The 25,163-nt window shown below is 44.6% G+C and overlaps 2 protein-coding genes and 1 long non-coding RNA gene across 3 annotated transcripts in view; 1 reads left to right on the forward strand and 2 right to left on the reverse strand.

Annotated features, from left to right (window-relative positions):
- LOC117582186 overlaps positions 1-12,032 on the forward strand; it is a 49,747-nt gene extending 37,715 nt beyond the window's left edge. The window contains exons 3-7 of the mRNA XM_034269789.1: positions 38-115; positions 1,933-2,065; positions 8,084-8,417; positions 8,490-8,587; positions 10,698-12,032. Of these exons, the coding sequence (XP_034125680.1) occupies positions 38-115; positions 1,933-2,065; positions 8,084-8,417; positions 8,490-8,587; positions 10,698-10,807 (753 nt within the window). The 3' untranslated portion in view covers positions 10,808-12,032. The remainder of the gene's footprint in view (positions 1-37; positions 116-1,932; positions 2,066-8,083; positions 8,418-8,489; positions 8,588-10,697) is intronic.
- Positions 963-1,259, reverse strand: LOC117582188. The gene is made up of 2 exons (XR_004573709.1): positions 1,163-1,259; positions 963-1,055 (listed from the first exon to the last, which is right to left on the reverse strand). It is a non-coding gene; the product is annotated as an uncharacterized LOC117582188 (long non-coding RNA).
- A 1,752-nt stretch (positions 12,033-13,784) lies between the features above and the next one.
- LOC117582102 (odorant receptor 22c) lies at positions 13,785-18,408 on the reverse strand. The gene is made up of 6 exons (XM_034269666.1): positions 17,900-18,408; positions 17,179-17,369; positions 16,907-17,094; positions 15,127-15,228; positions 13,987-14,139; positions 13,785-13,873 (listed from the first exon to the last, which is right to left on the reverse strand). The coding sequence occupies exons 1-6, from the start codon at positions 18,406-18,408 to the stop codon at positions 13,823-13,825; spliced, it is 1,194 nt and encodes a 397-aa protein (XP_034125557.1). The 3' UTR covers positions 13,785-13,822.
- Between the last annotated feature and the right edge of the window lie 6,755 nt (positions 18,409-25,163).

The raw sequence follows: 25,163 nt of genomic DNA on the forward strand, positions 1-25,163 counted from the left end.
AATCAAATTTCTTTCAACCATCTGCTTGTGCCAACAGGTATCCTGGATACGGAAACGTGATCTGCATATCCTCACTGTCGGCACAGCCACCTACACCTCGGACAAGCGTTTCCAGGTTTGTCATGTATTCACTAACTAATTGAATGCGTTAACATTAACATTCATCATATATACATTATTGGTAGCTACATTTCATTCCAACTATACGTTGTCCTGGACACCTTTCATAAGAGGTTAAACGGGAGAGTCAAAGTTGGACCATCGATTAGATATTGATTTGTGCAGTTTCCGATTTGTGATTTGTGATTTCTGATTGCTTGTTGATGGGTAGCTTCTATAGATTACTCTTTGACCTTAATCTCAGATGTTTAGCTCTTGATTTTGTATTGGTTTTTGGCTACCGCTTTTGGCTAATTCGTTTTTAGTGACTTCTTAAGGGAGTTCCTGTTGATTTATGATTAATTCTGAACCTAGTGGATTGGGTTGATTAGTTCCTGTTTGAGCAACTTTCCTTACTTTTGTTTAAAGAGTTTATTAAGCATTCGGTTGGTTGCTCAATTGTTAATGTTCAGCAATAAATAAGCTTCCCGATTGACTGTTGATGTGCACACCTCAATTGGTTCCCTAATCACACTCTGTTTCCATTTAATGACACAAAACTAACTGAATTTCCATTCACAACTCCCAAAATACATTAACATTCTCATTCATAATGGATACTGATTGAATTTAAGTGCCCTGAAGCGTGAAATGTCTACCCAAAAATGATTAAAGTCAAGTCTCTAAAGGCTCTAGAGTCATAATTTCATTGACTTAGTCTGAGGATTATACACAAGACAGACAGACAGACAGACAGACAGACAATCTCTTACCCTTGTCTTGGCTGAGACTTCATTTAGCAGTGTGATTTCAAGATAAATTCAAACGAATAAATGCCTCTGCCTTTGCCACTTTCAAACCAATTTTGCGTTGTGTAAAGCTCTTTTATTTTGCGAGCCTATTTTGCATTTGAATCCCACGGAAATCCATCTCAAGTATGCTTTGCACAGAAATCCCTAGAAAAACCAACAATCTATTAGTACAGTGAACCCACACAGCACGGCGACAAAACGAGTCAATGACTGGCATTCAATCCCCCCAGATCAACTTCTAGATTAGATACCTGGAAACACGGCAAATCCCGATAAACTTTCAATGTGGAATGTGGTGAAGCCCAACAACAGCCGCAGCCACAGCCACAGCCATGGCGGCATGTAAAAGTTAACTCCAGCTCTCTTGGGGTATTATGACCATAAAGCCACTTTGATTATGCATGCATAAACGATATTTCAGCGGCTAATCCGACTCATAACTCAGGACAAATCTGCCCCCAGCCCAACACACAGCGCCAGTTGCACAATCGAACGAACAAGTGGCAACAGCAAAAACAGGCAAGCAAGCAACCAACCAGCAAACAAACAAACATTCAATTGCATAATTGCTTAATTTGCATGAAAAAAATAAAATATAAAAAAGCAAAACAATTTGCTGCATTGCAAATTGTTGCCTTAAAAGCGAATAATTATTCCATCGAGACATGACAGAATGAATGCAAAATTGAAAACTGAAATCGAACAACTGAAAAACAACACATTTGTGGCTGTCTACTCGTAAATTGCAATGTCACTGCTTTATGGTTACCCTCTACTGCAGATTTACCGAATGCCAAATGGCAGATAAACAGAAGCGAACTATTCCCATAAAAAGGAAGACAATTTTGTCCGATATGTGCATATATTTATGCATTATTTTAGCTCTGGTTTATGCGTTGGGAAGCTCTAGTTGGCAATATGAATGCCATAGGAGTACAAATATCTACATTGCACACTCACACACAACATACCCCATACCACGTACTATATGTGTAAATTTTGTTGCGTATGTCCTTGGCAGGTAACCGAGTCGAAGGATGCCAGGGAGTGGACGCTGCATGTGAAGTCACCGCAGGCGCGGGACAGCGGCATCTACGAGTGCCAGGTCAACACGGAACCCAAAATGTCCATGGCATTTCAGCTGAACATCATCGGTGAGTGAAACAATTGTGATGGGTGGAACATTTTCGATTTGCTGCCACTGATAGCTGGCTGGCTGACACATTTCAATCAGCCAAACGGACGGACACTGGCCAACGGACAGCGGAACTTGAATCTGAATTTGAAGTTAACATTAATTTCATTATTATTTTGATCTCGGAGTGATGTTTGTTTACCTGCCAGGCTGAGAGCTGGTAGCTGCTTATTAAAAATGTTAATTCAGTTTTTGCACCGCCAGCAGCAATAGCAATTATGATTATTTCCATCGTGCCCATCGTGCCCCTATTCCCCCTCTATGCTATGCCAATACCCGACTGGGGTTTCAGTTTTTCGGTACGGCCCGCTGCGCCTCTAGGCATACATTTTTAATTTCACATTTCGTCCCATAAATAAATAAATAAATAAAAAAGGAAATCAGCAAAGGAGCAAAGGAGCGTGCGCCACAGCTGCAGGCGGCTGAGCCTCCGGATTTCAGAGTTTCGCTCGCTCTCCCGCTCTCTCGCCCGCTCTCTCCCGCTCTCTCTCTCTCTCCATGCAAACAGATGGAGCTTACATGTCGCTTGTTGTTTGGGAGAGCCAGCCAGAGACAGAGGCTGCTGAGTTAATTAGCATGTCAACCCGGCGGGATTACGTACCGGGGTCCGATTGGATCCGATGTATTCAACGCTTTAATGAGCCATGAATAATGCCCGTGTCCGCATATAATTAGCTCTCAGTATGACGTCCCAGCTCCGGCCGGCCTGTTTTGTGTCCTGTTCACCCAAAACACAGTGTCTTGTTCCTGGCATTAGTTGGGCCTTGATGACTCCAAAATCCATCGCTAATGATTAATTGATGATGGCCCCGATTACAAAATGGAATACTGAATACCGTGGCAGCCCGTCGCCACCTGGTGATGTGGCTCTGGAAAATTGCATTTTTTCGTGGGGAAGCTCGGGGAAACTCTAAAAGCGCTAGGAGAAGCGAAAATTACTCTTCACTTTTCTCTCGCTCCCTGGGGAGACTTCCGCTTTGGGAGGGGGGGAAGCCATAATTTAGTTGAGACTTTTTCTTTTTGAGCGTAACTTTTTCTCTTGGAAGCCACACTTGGGTTGAGACTTTTTGCATCGGCTTTTAGCTGTGTGTTTCCTTTTTCGATTATCCTCGGTTTTTATGTGTCTAAGCCTTCGCTGATTGAGGTTTTTCCTTGCTTAGATCTAGATGGATTTTATAATTGAAAGACTTTTTCTTTTGTTTTTTCTAATTTGAGGAGGATTGCATGGAAAAAGTCTCTGATTTGTAGGAGCGGGGATTGCTGCTGATTACATAGGAAAGGATTTTGGATGAAGATATACGGCACATATGTATGTACATATGCACTTGGTCTAATAAACGTGCAATGCTGAGTGGCGTGGCGTTACGAAACTAACGGGGATCCGAGCGTCGCTGTATTCTAGAACGTGAGAGATCGTACTTATGCTTCGTGAGAGCGCGAGCGCTGACAGAGAGCGCTAACAGCACTGTAGACGGCTACAGGCTGTTAGCACAGAGCTCAAGCAGGCTGTTAAGCTGGGCTGTTAACAGTGCTGCCGCTACGCTAACGCTGCCAGTCTGAACAGTCTCCTACTTTTCATTGATTTGTAAAACCGCATACATATATACACATATGTGTGTATGTAGATTTCTTTGGACTACAACAAACAATCATTATATTTGTAATAAAGCGATTTCTTGCGGTACACACAAAAATGGAATAATTATCATCAAGGCAAGAACTTTTCCATGCGTATGTTAATCCCATTCCTCGGAGCCTCATTCTCGTAAACAAACTCGTATCTCATTTGAATCGTGATTCCTGAATGGCGTGCTCCTCATTAATTTCCTCACTCCACCAGCGGAATCTTTCAATCACCTGTAATGAAATTCCTTGAATCCATCGACAGCACAGCCTCATTTGCCTTTCGGTTAATTCCTCAATGTAAAGCGTTTAAAAAACAATCAATTTGAATATTGGATTTAATGGATTTTTAAAGAACTTGGCGAAATTTAAGGCTATTCCATGGAGAGTGGCAATTTTTCCGGGTGCTTTAAATAACAGGCTCGATAAGGGGCCAAGTGCTGCCAAGTGGCGAAAGGGACTTGAGAGATTGAGGGACTGTGTGACTGGGGAGGGAGGTGGGGGATTGAGGAAGCGACAAACCGAAAGACTGAGAGCTGTTGACAGGCCCTGTCGGCATCTGCTGTCAGCCACTTATGCAAATCAGTTTGCAATGCCTTTTTAAGTTTCCGATTATGCACTTCGGCGCGATGCATTTTTGTCGCAGTCCGTGTCCGTGAATGTGTCCGTTGCTGTGTCCGTTGCTGTGCCCAATTCTCGTATTCATCCTCCATCATGTTGCCCTTCCGCTTCCTGCTCTGACGCTTACAAACGCATTTCCGATTACATTTTCTTCACGGCCGTATGCATTTTAATTTACGTTAATGAAACAATTTAAAAGAAAAATTCGTAGCCTACGACTGGAGTGGACTCCTGGCTCTGTAGTGCTCTGGAATGGATAGGCTAGGAGTCGAAAGGAGTGAGTTGAGATGAAGCGGAGTGGATACGACAGCAGAGCGCAGGAGTCCACTCGACTGGACAACAGTGCTGCTGACAGTCCTGGCAAACTGGCTGCGTCCTTAATAACATTATCGGCATACGTGTCGTATGAGTGACTTTCGGAAGGCGCTTAACTCTTCATTCTGCCACCGGGCTCCACTTTTGCTAGCTCCGAGCTCGAGCACCGACTCGGGCTCTTGCTTCTGCTTCTGCTTCAGTAGCTGCCCCTTTTCTGTTGCCTCGTATTGCATTTAATTAATGTCATTATGCAAATTTATGCGACCAACCCCAAACAATTTTATTTTTCGCTCGTCGTTTTTTGCTGTTTTTTGTTTTTGTTCTTTGTTTTTTACGAAGGGGGAAAAGAGATTTATTTCTGTTATAAATTAAGGTTGGGGGCTGGTCCGGAATAAATCCAAATAAATATGCATGGAAAGTATGCCCTAAGATGATCATTTAAAAGGCCGTATAAATATGGAGGCATAATTCTTGAAAAATATTTCACTGCAATTAGTGGCTTAATTGATTGTTAAATCTTGTGGGAAATTGTGCTGGAAGAGTCTGCTTGCCGCACAACAATGCGTGCATAATGCGGGGATTTTTACGCGCACTTTTTTAATCATTTCATTTGTCGTTCAGTATTTGCAGAAGTTTAAAGGGATTTAAATATGGATACATATATTTATTTGCTTGAATATATAATTAAGCTTCCTTCATTCATATCAAGCTACTTGTTTTTTAATTGTTTAATCTTTTGGGGAATTTACGGTACACAAATGGGCGTACTTTTTCCATGACATTTCGTCAGTTTTTAAATATTTTTCATATGATATTTATGCATTATTCATTACAATTGAAAAATATTATTTCGTTGCAATTAGCTGCGGGTAAATTAAACAATAACAACGCAGTCACAACGAAACAATCACAATTGTAGTATTTACTTAAAGTACGTACGATTCACATTAATGTGTCTGCCAGTACATTGTACACGAGAGCCGTTGCTCTAAGCTGCTCCTTCAGACGTCAGTTCAGGGAAAAAAGAAAGGAGAAAAAATATTTTTTTAACCTTTCTCGGAATAGGGTGGATGGCGTAGGAGGATCGCAAGGGATGAAAGCGGAATAAATCCGAGCTGGAAATGTAATCAAATAATGGTTTTATTTCCTAAAATTCCTACCATGCCATGCCGTGCCTTAAATTTTACAAACATTCGTGCTGGGAATTGCAAACAAATGCCTTGCAGAAGGAACAGCAATGCATTCGCAATGGGAGACGATTTAGCATTTAGATTTTTTTGTACAATCATTTCAATAATTTGTTCCGAATGTTTGTTGCGCAGATACCTAACCATATGAATTGATATTTACATATAGTTATGTATGTACTCTGTGGGAGCTTCAAATGCTTTTCATTCTGTAAAAAATGATACAAATATGCCAACGAAAGGAAGAATTTGCTGGCGATTTGTTTTGACCATTTTTCCAATGCATTTGTTTCGTACCCCATGCTGGACTGCATTTTATTTTCATGGGAATAAATTCATAGGGGGGCAAATGCATTGAGGAATGTTTTGATGATAACATTTCATAAATTTCCCCATGGATTTTTTCTTAGGAAAATGCGCTCAACATTTTTCCACATCATTAGGATTTGTTGCTGCATTTAATTTTAGGATTTGCCTAGTGCCCTCTTTGGCTGTACGTAATTGCATCCACTTGACCTTAGAGTGCCTTTGTTGCCGAATTTTCCTGATTGTTGCTGTGTGCACGCCACACGCATTGCATTTTATTTTTCATGAAATATTTAAATTAAAAAACTTCATGGGCGGCCACACAAAATGCACGCAGAACTTTAGCGACAGCTGGCCTGGCAGGAAAAATGAAAAATCTGAAATGAAATGAAAATAGTGAGGAAAATGCCTGTGTCTCGCTGCTGCTTTTCCTTCCTCTCTGTGTCTCGCTACCCAGCACGTTCCCCCGCTGCCTCTTCTGGGTGTTAATTGCCTTTAACGCAGTGACACTGCAAAAAAAACACACTCGCAAAGAGTGAGGAAGAGATTGCGAGAGAGGGGGAGGGAGGTGGATTGTAGGACTGTACGACTCCGGAGCTGTAGGGGCATGGAGGGGACACCAAATACATACGCACTTAATGGCGCAGTGGGATTTTTTAACACACACACACATGCCCATTCACACACATGTAGCCTCGCGCGAACAAACTCAACATATGCCAGAGAGAGAGAGAGATGCAAACAAACAGACGAACAAAAAATACATCGTGTGCGATTTTCGGGGAGAGCAAGAGCAAGCGGGAGAGCTGCAGGGTGGTGGTGGGTAGAGGCAGAAACCGCCATTCGGCAAGATCTCTTCCTGGCGCTCGCTGTAGAGCCCCTCCTCCGTTCGTACTGCGACCCATGTAATCATCATCATATGCACTTTTATGAGCTGCGTCGCAGCCAGAGCGCGGGGCACAGTGGGCCACAGACTCTGCGATGGCGGACAAAAATGTGGAACTAATACTGAACGGATTGTTCAGCAATCAGAGTGGAAGGGCTTAAGCGATTACCCTCACTAAGCTGCATTTGGTAAATGATTGAACCTTAATGGGGCTTGCAAGAGATTACGGGAAGAAGAGCGCAAAATAATAGCAATTAATTCTTGTGTCGGTGCCCTTGTGCCCCTCGCTACTGGTGGCCTTTTTCCCACTGGACAGCGAATGCTGCAGGCTGTAGAGCTCCCCAAAATGTTTTGGGACTTGTTTCATTGCGTGTAAAGTGGTGACTGGAGGTTCTCATAATATTTCTCTTTGCTGCAATCAGCTTTGGGCAGTGTATTTCGTGTCGCTTCGGTAAATATTCCATAGTTGAATTGAATTTCCATGCGGTGTTGCCTTTAGATTGTAGATTACTTACCCTCCTTCCAACGTCTCCCCCTTCGAAGGTCCCACAGTGCCCAACTCCACATGAACTTTTATTTCAGCTTACCGTGTCGTGTCTCTGGTTTTTTGGGTATATATTTTTTAATTATTATTATTTGCACGGTGCAATGCATAATAAATATTATTATTAACCCAGTTCCACCAGGACAGGCGACGACTGTGCGAGTTTCCATATGCGAACGCAAAATTTCATACACATAAATGTATGTATGTGTGTGTGCTACATGTGTGTGCGTGTGTGTGTGTGTGCAATGTCTGGTGTGATTTTCTCACTTCTTCTTCTGTTCGCTTCTCTTTTTGTTTGTTTTTTCGCGAATTTACTTAAATTTAGTGCAATTGAAAAGTTATTCCATAAAGTTTTATGATTAAAAGTTTTTATGTGCATTCCGAGTTGGCTGGGAACTCGTTTCACAAGCGATTGCCCCAAATTGATATCGCTTTTTGCACACCTCAAGCCCAACACGCTGATAATTGTTTCTTGTTTTCGGTGCGTTGCAGAAATCTCACCCGACGCCAAGGCCGTTATCAGTGGGCCACCGGATCTGCACTTTAAGGCAGGCAGCGCCATAATCCTCAATTGTGTGGTGCAGCAGCCGTCCGTGAAGGACATTGGACCGATATACTGGTATCGCGGCGAGCACATGATCACGCCATTCGATGCAGACGATGGCGAGGCGGCTGGCCCCACATCCACCAAGGAGGAGCAACAGCGAGGGCATCCTTTGGAGGTGGAAGCGTCGCCGAATGATGTGCTGAGCGAGGTGGACCTGCAGCGGGAGTTTGCCACACGCATCGCCATGGAGTCACAGCTGGGCGACACCCTCAAGTCCAGGTGGGTTTTCGGGCAAATGGGGGTGGCAGCATAATTGAGTTGTACTCAGTGTCTCCTTCTTAATCCCGACAGGCTGCGCATCGCCAATGCCCAGACGACGGACACCGGCAACTACACGTGTCAACCCACAACGGCCAGCAGCGCCAGCGTCCTGGTCCATGTGATTAATGGTGAGTCCCTGGGAGTCATTCAGTGAGTAAGTGAGTGAGTGAGTGCGTCCTGGCCTGGCCTGGCCTGGCCTGGTCTGGGCACACAGCTCACAGCTCACGGCTCGGGGCTCAGGTCCGTGCCTGGACCCTGGGTACCTCCACTCTACGCTCTTCCGGCTCAGGTGGTGCCAGGCGAGGCATAAGCCTATTATTTACAGTGCCAGCACGTTGTTAGTGTACAGCACACACACACACATATGTACATACATGTGTGTAGAGTGAGAGAGAGAGAGAGAGAAAAGAGGAGCTGTTCTTCCTTCAAAGGAGACGGACTCTTAAAGCTTATCCTTGCTTCAGTGCGCACTGACTTGTCTAAGGACTTGCAAGATGTTGTTGGACTTTTGGTTAGGCCACAGACATCAAGGCCCACAGAGTTCTTCGTGCCCAAAACTAAATTCCTATCATTTAATGGTAATAGGAGAGAAAGGAAATTGAATAATAGTACTTACTATTCCTGTTACTCTTTTGAATGATTCCAGTTTACGCTTTGCATATTTTAGTATTTGTTTCGAGTGCCTGCAAGGCAACTTTATTGCACACACTGTGCAGAGCAGCCTCTCCCTCTCTCTCTCTCTCCGTCTCCGTCTCTGTCTTTCTATTCATTCAGAGACACGCCCTTTTGGGACTAAGAGTAGAGATGGAGCGGTGGAGGTGGAGGCCTAAAAACTAAAAGTTTCGCCACACTTTCTTCGCCTCCCATGGCTCGCGCACACACAACGTTGGGCTTCCTTTCTGGGTTGTTTTTTGTTTGTTTTTGGGCCTCCCGCCCAGCGAGTCGCGGGCCCCGTTGGCGTATGAGTAATGTGGACAAGGAGCGAACAGTCAGTCGTTGGAGACTTTGGCGTAGTCGCCATTTCGGCTTTGCATATTTTACATATAAATTAGACAGAAATTAAGACATTTTAAGCTGCGAAATGAGGGGCATAAACTTGACGCCTCCTTTGTCCTCCGATTTCCAGTGCTTCTCTTTTTATGGCCCTTTATGGCAGGACATTCGCAGCAAATTGAAGTCTTCCGACTACACCACGTCCTCGACTCCGTGTCCGTGCCATGTCCGAGCTCTAGTTTTTCTCTCTCTTTATTTTTATGCGATATCAAATGTTAAGCGAAATGTCCAGCACTTAAGTTGTTAAGTTGTTTATTCAAATGAATTTTGTTGTACGTACAGGAATTTGCATTTTAAAGAGCAACTGTCTTCTGGCTCCTTCTCCACTGGAAAGCCATAATAAATATGATTAAATGTCAGAAGTAACTTGCAAACAGGCACTTAATCATGTCCCACATGTGTGCCACAAGAGTCGACCAGCGCGCTCTGAAGGGTGTGGATATCAGACAGCCTCGCTGTAAGTGGAGGAGACTCCGACTGGGAGTGGGAGTGGGAGTGGAACTGGTACTGTGCCTTTGCTACTAGGACTGGCACTGGGTATGGGACTTCCATAAATACAGATAATAAATCAAAGGCAATAAAATTTTAAGAAAAATGACAAGCACCGAGTGCTATCTAGAGCTAGAGGCCCCTATTACAGCGAATAGGGTTACACTCTACGACTGTTTGAGTTATTACCACTCGTTATATATTGATCTGGCGGCTTTTTGTGGTTTGAGTGGGAAAGGAAATATACCTCATAGCTCTTGCCATCTGTCTTGACTCCAAACTCAAAGCAGTTATGTGCTACCCCAATAATACCCTTTCTTGTGTGGCATATTCCACCCATTACTCATCTGACGTGGGCTTTAAAAATCAGTGACTGTGCGAGCAGAGATGGGTATGCTTTTGTGATGAGTCAAAGGAAAGCATTGACAAATGATGTGGAATGCCTGGAATAACATTTGCTCCGAGGAGGAGCCCAGAGTGTAGCGTAGATGTTCAAACACATATGTCATTTATCTAGTCGCTAAGGACCCAGGACCCCCACACCCACAAATTAAGTTATTTGCCATGGCATAGTCAATGGGGCGGGCCTCATGCCACAGATTTGCATACATATGTTACGTAATTATATTCCACTGTTTGTCCAATCTCTAACGTTCTCTCTCCCACTCTCTCTTGCTCCCTCTCTCTCTCTTGCAGATGAGAATCCCGCTGCGATGCAGAAGAGCGAGGCATTGGCACTGCCCGGACTTGGCCTCCGCCTGGAGCTTTGTTGGATGTTCCTCTTGGTATTAGCTCTCAGTCGTTGAAGGCGAAAGTTGTACCCCCAGCAGCAGCATACTCATTATCGTCATCATCGTCATTATCATCGTTAACTTTGTTATTGCAAACCAAGAAAGGAAAAAAAAAAACGACAGAGGGGGAGAGTTGGAGGCAGAGGCAGAGACAGGAAGAGACAGAGTGTTGTAACAAATGGAAAAACATGAGCAAGAATTAGATGTCTCTCCTCCAGATATGTTTTTTAGAAATTCTCTGCAAAAAGGAAAGGCAAACACGAGCACAGAGAGCCATGCGCTCGCTTTCCCTTTCAAGCATAATGTGTTTCCTTTTTAATATTTACATTTCATTGTTCAAAACGAGACACTGGGCCCCGGAAAATGCAATGGAAAATGCAAAAGGAACGGCCGTAGAAGGCAGACGCGAACCACAGAAGCACAGAAGGATGACACTCTCTGTAAATACCACAAAGATGCGGCCCAGGCCCACCAGCTAGCTTTCCTTTATCATGCAAAATGCATACATATATGTACAGTGCCGAGTAAAAGTCTATGTACGACCCAAGACACATTTTAGCATCAACTGTAAAATGTATAAAACTAGTGTTAATGCCTAGAGATACTTATGATTGCAGAAATGGAAACTAAAATACGATTACTATTAGGGACCACCTCTGCTCTTGCTATTTTGGATTTCCAGCAATTTGTTTTTCCATTTAAAAATAGATCTCTTTTGCTTACTCTTTTTCTATGACAAGGTTTAAGCTTTATTCTAATATTTTATAATTTACTTAAATTCATTTTTTGCTCCCTCTAGTTAGCCAAAAATTGCTTGTCAAATGCAGAGACTTGAGTACGCCACTGTTGGATGAATGCAAAAGTTTATTTTATTTCATTATTCTGCCTCCAGCTTCCAGCTTCCAGTCTCCTCTCCCTCTCTCTCTTCCTGTCTCTCTGCTCTCCACACACATCGAGAAGACAAAGGAGCGTAACACGCATCGACTTGATAAACATTTCATGCTGTCTTAGCACAGAGAAGAGAGCAAAGCTAACCCAAGAGAAAAGAAAAACGAAAAAGCAAACACACAGTCTGTGGCACAAGTATACAGCCATACCCACTACCCATACTACTCTACCCGAAGAATTGTAATATATACATATATGAAAACGAAAAAGAACTCTCATCAAATAACTAAAAAAAAAGCACACAGACGAAGAACGAACGTAAAACTGTCATCAAATAACATAATAAAATAAAATAACAAACAGACAAAAGACAAAAGACAAAACGAAACAAAGCGAAAGTAAAACTTAATTATAAAAAACGAAATTGTATGGAATTTATTTATGGGCAAAATGAAATTTAGTCACGCGGCGCGTTCCATATTCAAATAGAAAATTGAAAATGGGAAAAGGCAAATGGCAAATGGCAATCGAAATGCCAAATGCGAAAAAGGAAAGACCCCAAATGGAATTCGTTAATGAAAAGCAAAATCAATTGCGGACAGGGCAAGCCTGACTAAATTTGATGTTGCACATGGATTGGTGGACGGTGGACGGTGGATGGAGGATGGAGGATTGTGTGTGTGTGTGGCAAATATTCGTATGAATATTACCAGTACGCGTATGTGTACTTTGGGTAGGCATGAATTTACTACACGTAAGCCAGTAAGCAGATTTTAGATAATTTATGTGATGACAAAACCAAATGATACATAAATCAATGGATTGAATTCTTTCAAAACAATAAAATGAAATGAAACTAAACATAAACATAAATCACAAACCAACAAAAATCATTTTATTTCCCCCCCCCCCCCCCCCCCCCCCCCTGGTCGGGCATCAATCTCTGCCTGTGTCCGGGTAAGTACTCGGCAAAATGTTCAAATTAAGTAAATTCCAAACTCAATTACTGGAAAAAAATGCTGTCATGGTTTTGCTTTTGACTGGTACATGTACATTTATGCGGCAGTGTGCCCCCAACAAAACTGTTTAATAATCATCAAAGCGAAACCCGCAAAAGCATATTTGCTTCCAATCAGAATTCGAGAAGTCGAGGCAGGATTGGTCGATGGCGTTTCCAATTCATTGAACAGCCGCCGCCGCTGCTTCTCTTTGCATTTTTTTGCTGCTTTTCAATGCAGTTTTTTTTGTATGCGAGCAAAAGGAAGCTGCATATAGAAAGATTGATCTAATCAGCGCTATCAAAGCTCGCTTTCTGTGTCGCTCTGTGTCGCTCGTTTGTGGCAACGTACTAGAGAAGTACTCCTTTGACCTAAGGTTTGAGAAGAAGGATGCATTTGCTAGCCCCTAAAGAATATGTCTGTTTATATACAAAAGTAGTTACTCAGTTGGGTATATTTATCACGAATTACCTATACCTAAGTCGCACTTTATCGGAGCATCAAGGCCCAACATTCAGCACCTTCGCTTTAATGTGAAACTTGAATAGAATTCTGCACTAATTAAATTTGAATTTAATCGAATCATTTGCGCCAGCTTCTGCCATCGTTTGGTGGCTCAAATTTCTGCAAATTATAATTGATATTTGCTGCGTCTTGAAAAAGAAACGGCAAAACAGGAAAATATTATTACAACAAAACAGCACGGCAAAAGTTCAGTTTCAGCGTGCCGCAAGATGGTGCCCATAAAAACGCCATTACTGTCTGTACCACACACATTCTACCCCTACCGCTCCTTCTTTAGAGACCGTCACTGGCACCACCGAAACACCAGGCCAAACCCACCCAGCTGACCCAATTAATGTGCCCATAGCCAAGTGTTTTTCATTAGTTTGAATCCGCACGAAGAGATCATCGCCGGTATTTAAATGAAACAATTACGGGCTCCGGACAGCCGCCACTTGTTGCGCTTCAGAGGAACCAAAAGGGCCATCACCAGCCCCCTGACAAGGCCATTTAATGTCCGTTTGGATGGAGGTTTTTATTTTAATTTAAACAAACAGAGAAGGACAAATTTGTTGGGCTGCAGCCAGCATGCCCCTCGTGGCAAATCCAATTCTGGATATCAATCATACGCCGCATAGGCTTACAGAAATGTCTTCAGCAGGGTGATATATGAGCCGGCGGTGCTGAGTATCTAGGGAGAGGGGCGATAAAGGCGGTTAAAGCAAGAGAAACATAAACATTTATTATCATAATCAACGGCACGAGAGCAACACATCTCTCCTCGGCCCATTCTGGGAATCATACCGAACCGAAGGCCATGAGGGAGGGCGTAAAAAACGGAACCGCAATTGTTTTTGCCCGCTGCGAACGCCGCAATATCATTAAAATCATTTTTCTAGTCCTCGCATCGCATTTGTACCACTCAATGTCGTACAGCACGTCCGCCACAGCAGCGCTCTGCAAACAAAACAAAAAAAGGGAAGAGAGAGAGAGTACGGTACGGAATTGTTGTGATGAAAAAAAAAGCAACAGCCTCCAACTGAAACTGGATCTGGGAAGTGGAACTGAAACTGAAACAGAAACTGATGCTGAAGCTGAAGCTGAAGCTGATGTGGCAGGATGGGATGGATGATGATGCTATACTGAGGGGTGCGCCTCCCCACTTTGTTGTGTAATTAAAATTTTATCACAAGTGCAATTTGTGTATGGCACATCATTTTTTATGTCGGGTGCCTGGCTGCTTAATGTTGGGCGTCAAATTGAAATTACAGAAATTGAAAAAAACCAGAACCAAACAAAAAGGCAGCACTGAGAATGAGTGAGAGGCGAATGCAGAGATACTCTAGGAATTGGATGGGGGAATGGTTATGGTAAGAGCTACTTACTTATTAACAGATGGCAGATTTAGGCTCTATTCTGTGGGGAAATCGCTTATACAATGGATATAATTATGAGTATGGTTTATGCTTTGGGTATGGTATGATTTATGGTAATGGGCAGAGGGTAGATTAAGGCCATGCATCATGGAGCCCAATCAAGTGATCTGCAGATAGATGGCTGCCAAACTCTGAACAGAGACACAAAAAGATCCAGCAAACATATTCATTCATCACAAATTGATTTCTTTGGTGAAAACTACACACAGAAACTCCCCAAACGCTTCTCTAAAGACACTACAAATATGTTCAAAGAATATTTCCAGGACACTCTCCATAAAAGACTCTCATCAGACGTTGGATAGACTGCGGACAATGCTGTAAAGAGCTCATCTCTTGAGGCGCTCCTGGAATGCAAACTCGCAGGCAAACCCATGATAACCCTTTTGCGACGAGTGTATGGAAAGGCTGAATGAATGACGGAAAGAAATGGCTGTGCGAGTGCGAATGGTGATGGCAATGGAAATGGGAAAATGGGAGTAGAAGTGCATAAAAAAGTCCTACTAACACTCTCGCTGACGTGATTGCCGCCGTAGCAGTAGAGGAAGAGCTGCGTTAGGGCCGCCACAGTATAGCAGATGTAGGTTAAGCCGCTCAGCGACGACGTGTTCTGCCCGGCGAAGGCGAAGGCGAAGCAGAAGAGCATGGAGCATGGAATGAGAAAGAAAAGAGACCGAGATAAGAGCTGCCATTAATTGGAGAGAAATTGCTTGTAGTGAAAAAAAAGTAAAATAAAATGGCAAGAGATTATTTAATATATGCATAATCGTGAGAGTTTTGAAGTTGTTGTGGGAAAGATGTGGGACGGCGAAGGAAAGTGAATGAAAAACTTCAAAGAAATTCCCTCAAAATGGTCTTGGGCTACTTGCGGACTGGCTGAAGTCTGATTGCTTTTCCGTTCCCATTCCCATGCCAGTGACATTTTCAGTTGCGGGGCAAATCAGGAGCAGGGGAAAAGTACTTCTAATACGATTTCTGCATGTAGTAGAATGCATAAAGCCGTAAGCATGCTCGATTGTACAAGAGTGTAATAGGATTTGCCATAAATAAACTAGTTTTATGCTTTCTCTCCCTCTCTCTCTCACTCTTCGTTTCCCCCCTTTTTGGCCCGCTCCAAACTTTGTTTTTGTTTTTCTGCTCTCGGCTAGGGGAAGGTCGGAGAGCAGGAACTTTTTCCAGCTGGCCAGGGAGTACTCCAAGGGTATGCCAATGGTATTGTTGCACTGACCACCAACTGGCAGCGGAGGAACACAAAGTTGGATTGTCAGCATCGAGCAAGAGTAAGAGAAGAAGGAGGAGGAGCAAAGCCGATGGAATGCATTTTTAATTTTCGGTTGACCGATGCACAGAGTACTTTTTGTTCAAATTTAATATCATAATCTAGATTATTGCAGACTTTGAAGTAAGTTTTAAGAGTGTTGCGGCTGATATTTTGTGATCAATTGGGGACTTGCTGCGAGTACAAGAAACTATTTTGTCTCTCCTTCTGCTTAGCATAAGACCAGACCAATACTTTCTCTTGCCTGAAGCTCTGTCGAAATTTCAATTATTTTCATTTAATAGAGCCAGAGAATTGTGCAGCTCAAACAACCAATAAAACCAATGAATGTTACCTGTGGCAGCTCCTGATTCACTTATTTGAAGAGCAACCAAGCGACCAATCGAGTGCCCAATAAAACCACCCAAATGCCGACCAAAACAAACTTCATAAATGTATACAAATCGGCCAAAGTCTTTATATTTATACCGTGCCGCTCTCTAAGCGAATCAATATCAATCGCATACTTTCACTGCTCCCCAAAGACGGGGCAAACATGAGCAACTTTTTGGCAATTGATTTCGGAAAACACCTTAAACAGCAGCGCTCTGCCCTGCTCCGGAAGAGGAGCAGCAGCAGCAGCAGCGCTAAAGTGTCGCCTGCATTTATCCCATTTGGGAGTGGCCGGGAGGGACTTCTCGAAACAGTTTTCCGAACATTTTCAGCGCTGGTTTTGCAGAGCAGTTCGTGGCCAACGGCTTATGGGACCCCCCCACGGGGCTGTGCCGGGGACACCGGAAAACGTGTGAAAGTCGCATTAAAAACTTTTTTCGTAGCAGTAACAATTCATGCGCTTATAAATTGCCACCGGAGAGGAAGAGAGCACGGTAGCGGCGCCATTGCCAGCCACAAAAGAAACAAAAACGAATGCGGAAAACGAATCTGAACTGTGCGACAAAAAACAGGGAAAAACTTTTAAAACGGCCGCCAAATTCGATTCAACGGTGGCAAGGTGTGCGGCTAGGCTTACCAACATGATGTCCAGGATGGTCGAGCACAGGACGAAAGCGGCGGACAGGAAATGCATTAAAACGATAACGGTAAACTGGCGTGTTAGGTCCGTGCACAAATCGATAATCGCATTGTGCCGCTCGACGATAACGCCCAGCCGCCGCCTAATGTCCACATTCATCGACTCGGTAAAGACCTCCACGGTGTCTGTAAGAAGTCAACAAAAGTCAGAAGCCCAGCCAGAAAGTGAATGCCATTATGCCAGCTTGCAGGACATGCAGGACAACTCACCGCCATGCAAATCGGCAAATACTCGTCGAATGTCCTGCTGCACCAGCCGGAACCCACCGCAGATGTACATGCAGCTGCAGAGAAAGAAACCGTCCACGAAGCTGAAGGCAAACACTGTGCATGCCCCGGAAGCGGTCAGCAGCACGTAGGAGAGCGAAAACAGCGGCTGCTCCACGGCAAACGCGGGCAGGCTGCAACAGACGGAGACAGAGAGAGAGAAAATCGAGGTCACAAAGTAGACAGCAGAGAGCAGACAGCAGACAGCGAGAAATGATGATGATGATGATGGAACGACTTAAGCTAGCAGTGAGATTCGATTTTAGGGATCGAAAGTGCGAGTTTCGTTGATATAAGTCAGGTGGGAAGTCGCCGGAGGAGAGGTATGCAAATCACATTTGGCTTGCTGATGGATTAATCAGCGAGAGTTCCTTTGCTAAGAGCTAAGAACTCGAGTTAATTGAATGAATAACGAATGTCATTTTACTACAGTGTACATTCCGCTGGAGATGATCAATCAGCAGCGTATTTCATCTTTGCTTTCTGTGGAATAACTTCTGAGTCCTGGCATTTTTGGCAATTCAGCAGCCCAAAAGAGAATTGAAACATCGCGCGAGAAGATTGAAACTGAATTTCTGGCTCACGCAATAACTTGACTTTTTTATAGCCCCTTATCACGCCTCTAGACCTACCCCCTTCCCACTCTCAACATTCCCCTACTCACATGATGTTGAAGGGCAATTCAATTTGGCCTGGCAGCTGGCTCATCCATCGATACAGACCCATAATTAGGGGCTGCACATTGAATGCGGTATTGGTCATGGTGCCGGAGCTGAGCAGCAACAGGCTGAGTCGATTGGCTATGGTCGAGAGCTCCTCCAGCATCTGTTGGCCCTCGGGCCGATGGTGGGCCCAGAGCATGCCACGCAATCGCTGGACCCAGGCATGCCACCTTCTGTGGCTGCCAAAGAAGACGCAGAGCTTTAGCACACAAACGGCCTTGGTGGTGCCGGGGCAGAAGGCCTCCAGTGCTGTTACCAGGTTATCCAGGTGCACAAAGCCGTACAGACACTCACCCACGGCGCCCAGCAGCACCACCGCGAGGGCGAACATGAAAAGGATCTGGGCGTGGCAGGGGCGTGGATGCTGCGGCCAAATGCCCACAATCTGGCCGGAAATGCGCGGTATGCGATAGAAGTGTGCCGCAATGGCAGGCTCTCTGCCGTCAATCATTTGCCCGATAGAGTGGAGACTGTAGTGGAGGAGATGTTAAGTGGAGATAGCGGAGTGGAGTGGCTTGGCGTGGAGATGGCTGTAGTATCCGAGTATCGATGGGAGCGCGATTTCCTTATACTCGAGTGGTCACCGTCTCGGGGCTAGTGTCAAGAGCAACGTTTCGATTTTTCCTTTTTATATGCTTCCAATTAAGGGAACAGAGAGTGGGATGCAAGGGGCAACTTTGGTAAGTTTTTTGCCTTTGACTTTGGCAAAAGTTTTAATTGTTTTTATGCTTACGTCTGCACTTACGCTTCGACCCCACCAAACAAAGTTGGCTCCTGCCACGTTCCACTTGCAGAGAGCTCATCCACTTTGCTCCATTTTACCTGAATCCCGCCCCTTAATTATGGCTCTCAGTTACAGTTGGAATATTTTAGTTTGTTTATTCAACATTCTCGCCGCCATTGTTTGACATTCAATATTTTGTGTGTGGCTTTCGCTGTGTGTGTGTGTGGCATAACAAAGGAAAAGCAAAGGACAGATTCCGCGGCACGAAATGGAGACTAATTTAATTAATTGTTATGCAGGCGAAACTTTCACTTGGCTCAGCCCACTCCACTCCACCTTTCTCTAGTTCTGCTTTCGGGTTTCCTCTCTCCACGCTGCTTTCTCTTCCGTTTGTTTTGATTTTAATTGGTGTGACCACGCCCCACCATCAAACCCCGAAAACCCCAAAAACCCTCACCTCCTGTTTGACCGAAACTTCTTAATTGTGGTGGTTTTTTTTTTGTTGTTTTGTTGCTCTCAATAGAGAAAATAAAAACGTAAAGTTCGGTGGCAAAAAAGAAAGTAAACTAAAACCTCAAATTTGATGAGCTCTACGAAAATCACTTTCGCTTTGAGCACAAAGTTGTTGAACAAAAAATTGTTTTATATTTTTTCCTTTTGTTTTTGGTAGATTTTTCTTATTTTTTCCATTCATTCTGCCCTGAGATTGAGTCCGATTCAGTATAACCTAAACCAATGAAAGGCTCAATAATGAGAGAACTTCCATTTGCATGCCTAACTAGTTGATGGGTGTGGGTCTGGGTCTGGGTCTGGGGTGTGTGGGTCAATTACAGTCACTGCCAATAGTTAACAGACAGAGCAAAGCCAAACCAATTAAACACAGGCCACACACCCGTACAAAGCACTGAGAGAAAAGGTCTTGAAAATATGTATCATATATAGAGGTCTCTAAGAGGTCGCTAAGTGAGTTTTCACTTCAAATTATTCGTTAATTTTTCAGCAGCAGCTGTAACAGAGCCACAGCGCTGTTAACAGCCTTTAACCGCTAACAGCCTGTAGCCAGCGTCTACCATTTACAGCTCACTGTTACCGCTCCCGTTTACAGTTCACTGTTACCGCTCCCTTTTACAGTCCACTGTTACTGCTCTCCGATGTGTTCGCGCTCGCTCTTACGATCCACATGGCTCTCGCGTAGCCTTAGCCTTAGATCGGCGTACTATCCACCCTTCCACAAACATTTATTTTTCCCTATTCCAGACTTAATTCAGTTCTGTTTCTCCCAGTGCAAAATAGCACTCCAATGGCTGGGCAATAATTGCATTTCATTTTTAGGACCAACTACGAATAATATTTGACTGCAGCATTGCTTTGGGCACATCGGGCGGCATCCAGAATGGACATCGAAATGTATGTGGACATGGCTGTGGACATGGACGTGGGAAGCCAATGCAGTTGAGGTATTTCATTGAGGTCGATCCATTAACTTGCTGCTTTGCCGCTTCAGATTTGTCTTGCATAATGCTGGGGGACAACCATTGCAGTGGCATTTCCACTTCCACTCCCAGTTCCAGTTCCAGTCCCAGTCCCATTTGAGGCCATTCATCACTTGGATGGCAAACACTGACTAAAGCAAAAGCTAATCCTGTTACAGCAACTGTATCAACGCCTCTCTCTCTCTCGTTGTGGCACCAGGACGAGTACAGTGCTATCAATGATGGCCAGTAAGTGGGACAGGCCACACCTACACAGGCACTGGCCACCCACTTTTGGTGCAATTTATTTTGCAAGTCTGTGTGACATATATCAACATGCGGAGCGGCTGCACCTGCAGACTGACATCGGCATCGGCATATTCAATAAGCGGCATAACCATAGAGCAGTCAGCCATTCAAACCAACCGAAGAGCTCTGGCCCTGGGCCATGGCACACACAGCGTATGCGCAACTTGCTGCCGCATAAGCGCACGTCAAGTGTTTGCCTGCGGCCACCTCTGCCCCGATGGTGCTCTGCTCTGCCCCCGCCATCACACTCAGACCCAACCCCTGCCATTGCGTGCTGTACTAAAGTGACCATAAAGCATTGCCTTGATGTGGGCCTGGATGTGTCTCTTCTATGGCCACTACTGCTCCTGATACTGACACACCTTGGGCCTGCTTGCCTCCTCCACTCAGCCACTCGAGCAATTATGTAATATGCAAATTGAAAGATTAAGCGCGTATAGAGCAGGGCCACACAACGAAGTGGAGGTGCTCTAGGTGTTCAGAAATAATACAGGAAACGCTCGATAGGAACTAAGGAAGAGCTAGGTTTGAGCACAGAAACTATACATTCTCCTGTATATATTGCAAACCAATATTCTGGCAAAAGTTCCGCCTTCATTGCACATTTCATGATACCCTCTGTAGGAGCATGACTGCACATGGCAGCCGTACTAATCCTTTCAGGTATTAACTTCAGGGTTTTCAATGTAAGATACACTGTGGTTCACCCTCCCCAAAGTGTCATCTAATCAAGGCTTTCCTCCTACTCGAGTACGAGTGTGCACTGCTCCAACGCCCACCCACCGCAGGAAGTTCTCCCCCGCAAATTGATTGCACTACCTTGGATTCCTTCGGAAACTAGGCTTGGATTGAGAGGCAGCCCCCCTTACATGGTTGTGGCGCTGGCTCTTCCCTGTTAGTTGTACTCGTCACTCAGTTGTCTGACGTCAGTGGCAATGGCAGGAGCAGCAGCAGGAGGAGGATGAGTATTGAACGGGTGTGGGAGTTCGCTGCTGCTGCGGGTGCCCCTTGTCCAGCCCATTCAGTGTTTGGGCCCTGTTGTCTAGTCGCTTGTTGGCTGTCAGTTGTGGTGGAAGGGGAACGGTGCAGCGGCTTGTCCCTGGAGTCAGTGCCAGTGCTGGCCCTTTTATTAGCCAAGAGAATGTATAGAAATGGGAGCTTCATTTATTGCCACGACGAGTACACCAATTTTCCATTAAAATTTCACCCCATTTCGGGGTGAATGTTTATGTGTGTGTGTGTGTTTGACAATTGCATTTGCGCATTTCCGTTTCCGCTGTCATTGTCGTAGTCGTTTTCTTTTTGCGCTGCTGCCACTGGCTCCTGCTTTTGGCAGCCACGAAAATCGTCCTTGGCCGTAGCGACACCACCACTCAAGCCACCCATCCACAACCACTCCCTTCTTAACCACTCATAAATTGCCAGCTGCATTCATTCATATCTTGGTCGGCTTCCTAGCCCCGCCATGCATCATCGTCAGCGGCATCATCTACCCATTGAATTATGCGCCAATAAATTTGTTTGTTAAATTTCCCCTTGGCACGAATCGGAATCCCCTATATACCCACTCCACACAATGCCTGTGTCTGTGCCTGTGTCTGTGCCTGTGCCCGACTCTCCGCTACATGCATAAATATGTAGAGTGAAATTATATATTTAATTATTCATTATTCTGGGGAAATAGTCTGCCAGTAAATTTGTGGAAATATTTGTTGAAATTCCTGCGTCAGCATTTGCGTCATTTTGTCGCCTTTTTTGTGGCACACTCTGCATCTCTCTCTCTCTCTCTCTCTCTCTGTATAACTCTTGCTGCTTCCGCTTCCTATGTCGTGCTGCTGCTTTTGTGTGTGTTCATTTGTGCATTGATTATGCAACAACAGGATGCAACTGGCATGCAACAGTGCGTATGATTAACACTAAATGCATTCCCTGTCAAAGTGCATAATTCCAGCTGCCAATTGCCCAAAAAGAGATAAAGATACAACAAAACAGAGCAAAAGCGCTGGTTAGACGTGGGGACACTGAGGTAGAAGACTGAGAGGGTTGGTCACAGCGGCAGGGCCAAAAGGATATGGATCTGGAGTGTGTTTGTTGGGCACATCATTTTGCCTCTTTTTGCAATTAGCCGGAAAATTGATGCTGCCCAATCAGAGCTCATTTCTGCCAGCGTGGGTGGTTTGTACAAAACATAACAAAAGGGCCACAAAGTCGAGAGAGTCATAAAATAAACAAATTTATTAGAGGAATACAAATAATGTTGACAAATGGATCAGCGAATTTCAGTTATCAAAACTATTTACAATACAAGTCGCAGCCCTCACTTGCTGATACTCTGCTGTAATTAAATATTTGACTTAAAAAAGGTCCATTAAAATATCAGGAATAAGAAAACACACAATTCAAAATTGGAATAAAACCGCAGAAATGCCGTGAACCCCAGCGAATCAGTAATGCAATTTCAATTTAATGCTGATTCGAGCCTGTGCGTAATTTTCTTGCGGATATTAATCAAAAATTTGAACACCACATAACCCATACGCCACGATGGTGGGGGGATGTAAGGTTTATGCTTTATATGCATGTCTCACGGATAAGCAGCGCTGAAATTATGTTTATTAAGGAATGGAGATTGGAGAAATGCATCACACATGGCAAATCTTCTATGCATAAGAGACACTTTCGCCTGCCCGCTCTGTTCCTTGGTGGGTGAAAGTTTTTTATGGCGTCACGTAACTCAAACGGGAAGAAAGTGGATTGTGGGGCGGGGCGGGGAGGATGTGTGTAAAAAACTACTAAAGCAACCCACGTGAAAGTTATAACTTGGCATTAAATGCGAAAAACGGAACGTGGATAGCAGCACACACGCACACCAGATGCCCTCCCATAGATACACACATTTACAGCAATAAAATGCAGTTGACTGCCACGAAAGGAGGGGCTGAGTGTGGGCGTGTGAAGATGCTATCCCTCAGCAGAAGGCGGCGGAGGAGCAGGCAGAACAGTAACAACAATGATGATGATGATGATGATGATGATCGGGGGCAATGTGTTGCACATTTTGGTGGCAAAGTTGCGCAAATGTGTGAAAATTGTACAATGCTCAAATGCACAAGCAAACACACACCCCGCACACACACACACTCCACACTGTTGCACAAACAAGGAGCGAAAGGAAAGAAGGGAAACCGGAGGAAGCCGGAACACGGAACACGGAATCCGGAACCCGGAGGAACCTTGCAGGACGAGTGTAAAATGCAATTGAAAAATGCCACAGTTTTGCATAAATCAGCAGGAAAGCGCCGAAAATGCCGCACAAACAAGCAACAGCAGCAGCAGCAGCAGGAGCAGGAGCAGTGGCAGCGGCAGCAACCGGATCCGGATCTGGGCCCAGTTCGCAGGGTACCAATAACAACATGCAGCAAGACGAGCAGCAGAACAGGAGGAGGCCAGGAGCAAGGAGCGAACAAACATGGCCGCAGGCAACCCGTAAACATGGCCCACATGTCTGAGGGGCATGCAAAGAGAGAGACAGAGAGAGAGAGAGAGAGAGAGAGAGGGAGAGTGAAGCAAAGAGCGTGCCATGCAGCCGCAGATATAATTTACTGATAATGCAATTGCCGTTTGAGCAGCGCCGCCACCGCCACCTGCTGCAATCCCCATGCCCGGCCCCACAGTCCCACTCTGTCCTTCTGTCCAGCTGCTGTTGATGTTACTGCTGCCTGCCATTGCTGTTGATGTTGCATTCCAGGCTAAGCCAACAACAAAAACAGCAACAGCAACAGCAGCAGCAGCAGCAACAAGACCAACAGCAACATCAACTTCCTGGAGTCCGGAAAAGCGCTGAAATGTGCAGAAAAAAATTGAGCAATAACGATTACGAGTATCCACTCAGCAGACCGAAGGTGGAATGCCCTTTAGCAGCAGAGGGGTGAGAGTTCATGTAGAAGGAAGCCACATTAGCCTAGATTTTATACAAGAAGTAGAGACAGAAACTGGAGCGAAAGGAGCGGTGTGTGTGGCTTAGCCTTCGCTGCTGTCATTAAAGTGATTCTGAAAGTTCTAGATGCTCTTCTGAGCAGCTTTGCGATCGATTCAACTGCCTCTAATTAATTCTAGATAATGTTAAGCAGCTCAAATATTATTTGTGATTATTTTTGTATACAAAAAGAATTTAACTTTTAGCGGGTTTGAAGATCGTTGGTGAGATTTGCAGCCATTAGCAGGCAGCCATTCATTACAGTGATGATGTCTGGTTAAATGTAACGAGCTAGTTATTGCCCAGCGAAGAGCTGGTCGCCTGTCAAATATGGCGAACGTGGCACAAACTGCATAAATATTGCAATGCCATGACTCGGCGATGCCTGCGATGCCTTGGTCATGCTGCAGTTGACATTTTTTTACTCCGCACCCCTCCGTTTGCGTACTTTCAACAACCATGAAACTAGAAGTGGAGTGCAGTGCAGTGCAGTGGAGTGGTGTGTATAGGAAACAGTTCAGTCAGCGAGTAGAGTCGAGTCAGACCGAGGTTGGGCCCTGCAACGCATACAAATTGCATTTGCTTCCGTTGCGGGATTCCAAATTAAAGTTCTTCGTTCTCTCTCTCTCTCTCTCTCTTACCCTCGGAATTTGACTTAAAGCAGAGTTTGTACGATTGCCCCGAAGGAATGAGCCAAAAGAGCAATCGCTGCTGAACTTTGAAAT

This window comes from Drosophila guanche, unplaced genomic scaffold, assembly GCF_900245975.1.
Source record: "Drosophila guanche unplaced genomic scaffold, DGUA_6, whole genome shotgun sequence".
Taxonomy (NCBI): domain Eukaryota; kingdom Metazoa; phylum Arthropoda; class Insecta; order Diptera; family Drosophilidae; genus Drosophila; species Drosophila guanche.

Excerpts from the sequence above, each read along its gene's own strand:
- LOC117582102 (XM_034269666.1), bottom strand. The coding sequence starts at position 18,408 with ATGATTGACGGCAGAGAGCCTGCCATTGCGGCACACTTCTATCGCATA. Across the intron at positions 17,095-17,178 it reads ATTTGCCGATTTGCATGGCG|ACACCGTGGAGGTCTTTACC; the intron begins GTGAGTTGTCCT and ends GACTTCTTACAG. Across the intron at positions 15,229-16,906 it reads CCATCCTGGACATCATGTTG|AACACGTCGTCGCTGAGCGG; the intron begins GTAAGCCTAGCC and ends TTCGCCGGGCAG.